Source organism: Rhagoletis zephyria, unplaced genomic scaffold (assembly GCF_001687245.7).
Source record: "Rhagoletis zephyria isolate East Lansing unplaced genomic scaffold, Rhagoletis_zephyria_1.1 Rzeph_scaffold_54669, whole genome shotgun sequence".
Classification (NCBI taxonomy): domain Eukaryota; kingdom Metazoa; phylum Arthropoda; class Insecta; order Diptera; family Tephritidae; genus Rhagoletis; species Rhagoletis zephyria.
Window position 1 is genome coordinate 1 of NW_016211721.1, and position 1844 is coordinate 1844.

General features: G+C 37.1%; 1 protein-coding gene across 1 annotated transcript; it reads left to right on the plus strand.

Moving 5' to 3' along the window:
- Positions 1 to 32: 32 nt before the first annotated feature.
- LOC108356143 (ATP synthase subunit beta, mitochondrial-like) lies at positions 33 to 1181 on the plus strand (the record flags this gene model as incomplete). Its single annotated transcript, XM_017607274.1, has 3 exons — positions 33 to 492; positions 552 to 838; positions 891 to 1181. Coding segments are annotated over 3 exons (1038 nt in total), but the record flags the coding sequence as incomplete, so codon positions are not given.
- Positions 1182 to 1844: the final 663 nt, after the last annotated feature.

Consider the following 1844-nt stretch of genomic DNA (forward strand, 5'->3'; position numbering starts at 1 on the left):
TGTTTTTCTTTTTTTACTTAACATGTTTGTTCATCAAGGTTATTGATCTCTTGGCGCCATATGTAAAGGGAGGGAAAATCGGTTTGTTCGGAGGTGCTGGTGTAGGGAAGACAGTACTCATCATGGAGTTAATCAACAACGTCGCTAAGAAACATGGAGGGTATTCCGTTTTTGTAGGCGCTGGTGAGCGTACTCGAGAAGGTAACGACCTATACATGGAAATGATTGAGTCCAAGGTGATTTCAATAGAGGATGACAGTTCAAAAGTGGCTCTGGTATATGGACAAATGAATGAACCACCCGGAGCACGATCGCGTGTCGTATTAACTGGCCTTACCTTAGCCGAATATTTCCGCGACATGGATGGCCAAGACGTGCTGCTATTTATTGATAATATTTACCGTTTTACTCAGGCGGGTGCTGAAGTTTCTGCTTTACTGGGACGCATACCGTCCGCTGTTGGGTATCAACCAACCTTGGGTACAGACATGGGTGAGAAGCGACGCTCTTTCATAAAAAAATATTTGCGGACATCATCTTAACTTTACTAGGTTCCATGCAAGAACGTATTACTAGTACGAAGAACGGGTCTATTACTTCCGTACAAGCCGTGTATGTGCCAGCTGATGATCTCACTGATCCAGCACCCGCTGCTACCTTTGCACACTTGGATGCCACTACAGTATTGTCACGAGCTATTGCCGAGTTAGGAATTTACCCTGCAGTGGATCCTCTAGATTCCTCTTCACGGATAATGGATCCATCCATAGTAGGCGATGATCACTATAATGTAGCTAGAGGAGTACAAAAGACACTACAATCATATAAATCCCTACAGGTTCTTAAGGAATTTGTTTATTTGAGTTTGCTACTAAAGCCGTTTGTTATAGGATATCATTGCCATTCTTGGAATGGATGAACTCTCTGAAGATGATAAGTTAACTGTAGCTCGGGCACGCAAAATTCAACGTTTTCTATCACAACCATTCCAAGTCGCAGAAGTTTTTACGGGACATTCAGGGAAAATGGTATCCATTGCAAAAACTGTAGAAGGTTTCAAACGCCTTCTCGATGGAGAGTTGGATGAATTGCCGGAAATTGCCTTTTATATGGTCGGGGATATAAATGATGCTATCGAAAAAGCCAAAAACTTGGCAATGACAATGTCCATGGAAAAATAAAAAGATGTAATTGGAATTCGGTTGTTTTGAGAGGCGAAAATTACCATAATCTTACCTTTATATAGAAAGGCAATAACTCATTATCTTTCCAAATTTGGCTTTGTGCAATGGTCGGTAGATTACTCATTAAAGGCCTAATAGAATTTAAAACAACCGCATACATCAATAAACTAGTGTTCGTATTTATTAAACGCAGGATTTTAAAGAAATTCCAACTTCAGAACTTTAGTTTTTTTATTCAGATTTTTGACTACTCTGTAAAAACATAAACATTTTAGATAGGGTCTTTTTATATTAAGGCAACGATATGTACATACTAGGCATTCGATTACTCGAGTAAGTTCATTCGTTCCATTAATCAATTACTTGTGTAACCAAGATTTTGATTACTGAAAAGGACTATTATTCAAGTTACTTTGATTTGATTTGATTCCTTAAAAAATTAATTTTGTTCATTTGCTTTGGAAAATGCTTATTTTTTTTTAATTGTGTATATGAAAAAACTAATTCATTTTATATACAAAAAAGAAGGCGTTTCAAAAAAAAAAACTTTTTAATTAAAAAGCAGATTTTTTGACAGTAGCTCAATTGTGAAAAATTCGAAGCGCGTAGAAAGAGCAATTTATATCACAAATTTGGGATTATGAATCAAATAACTATGGT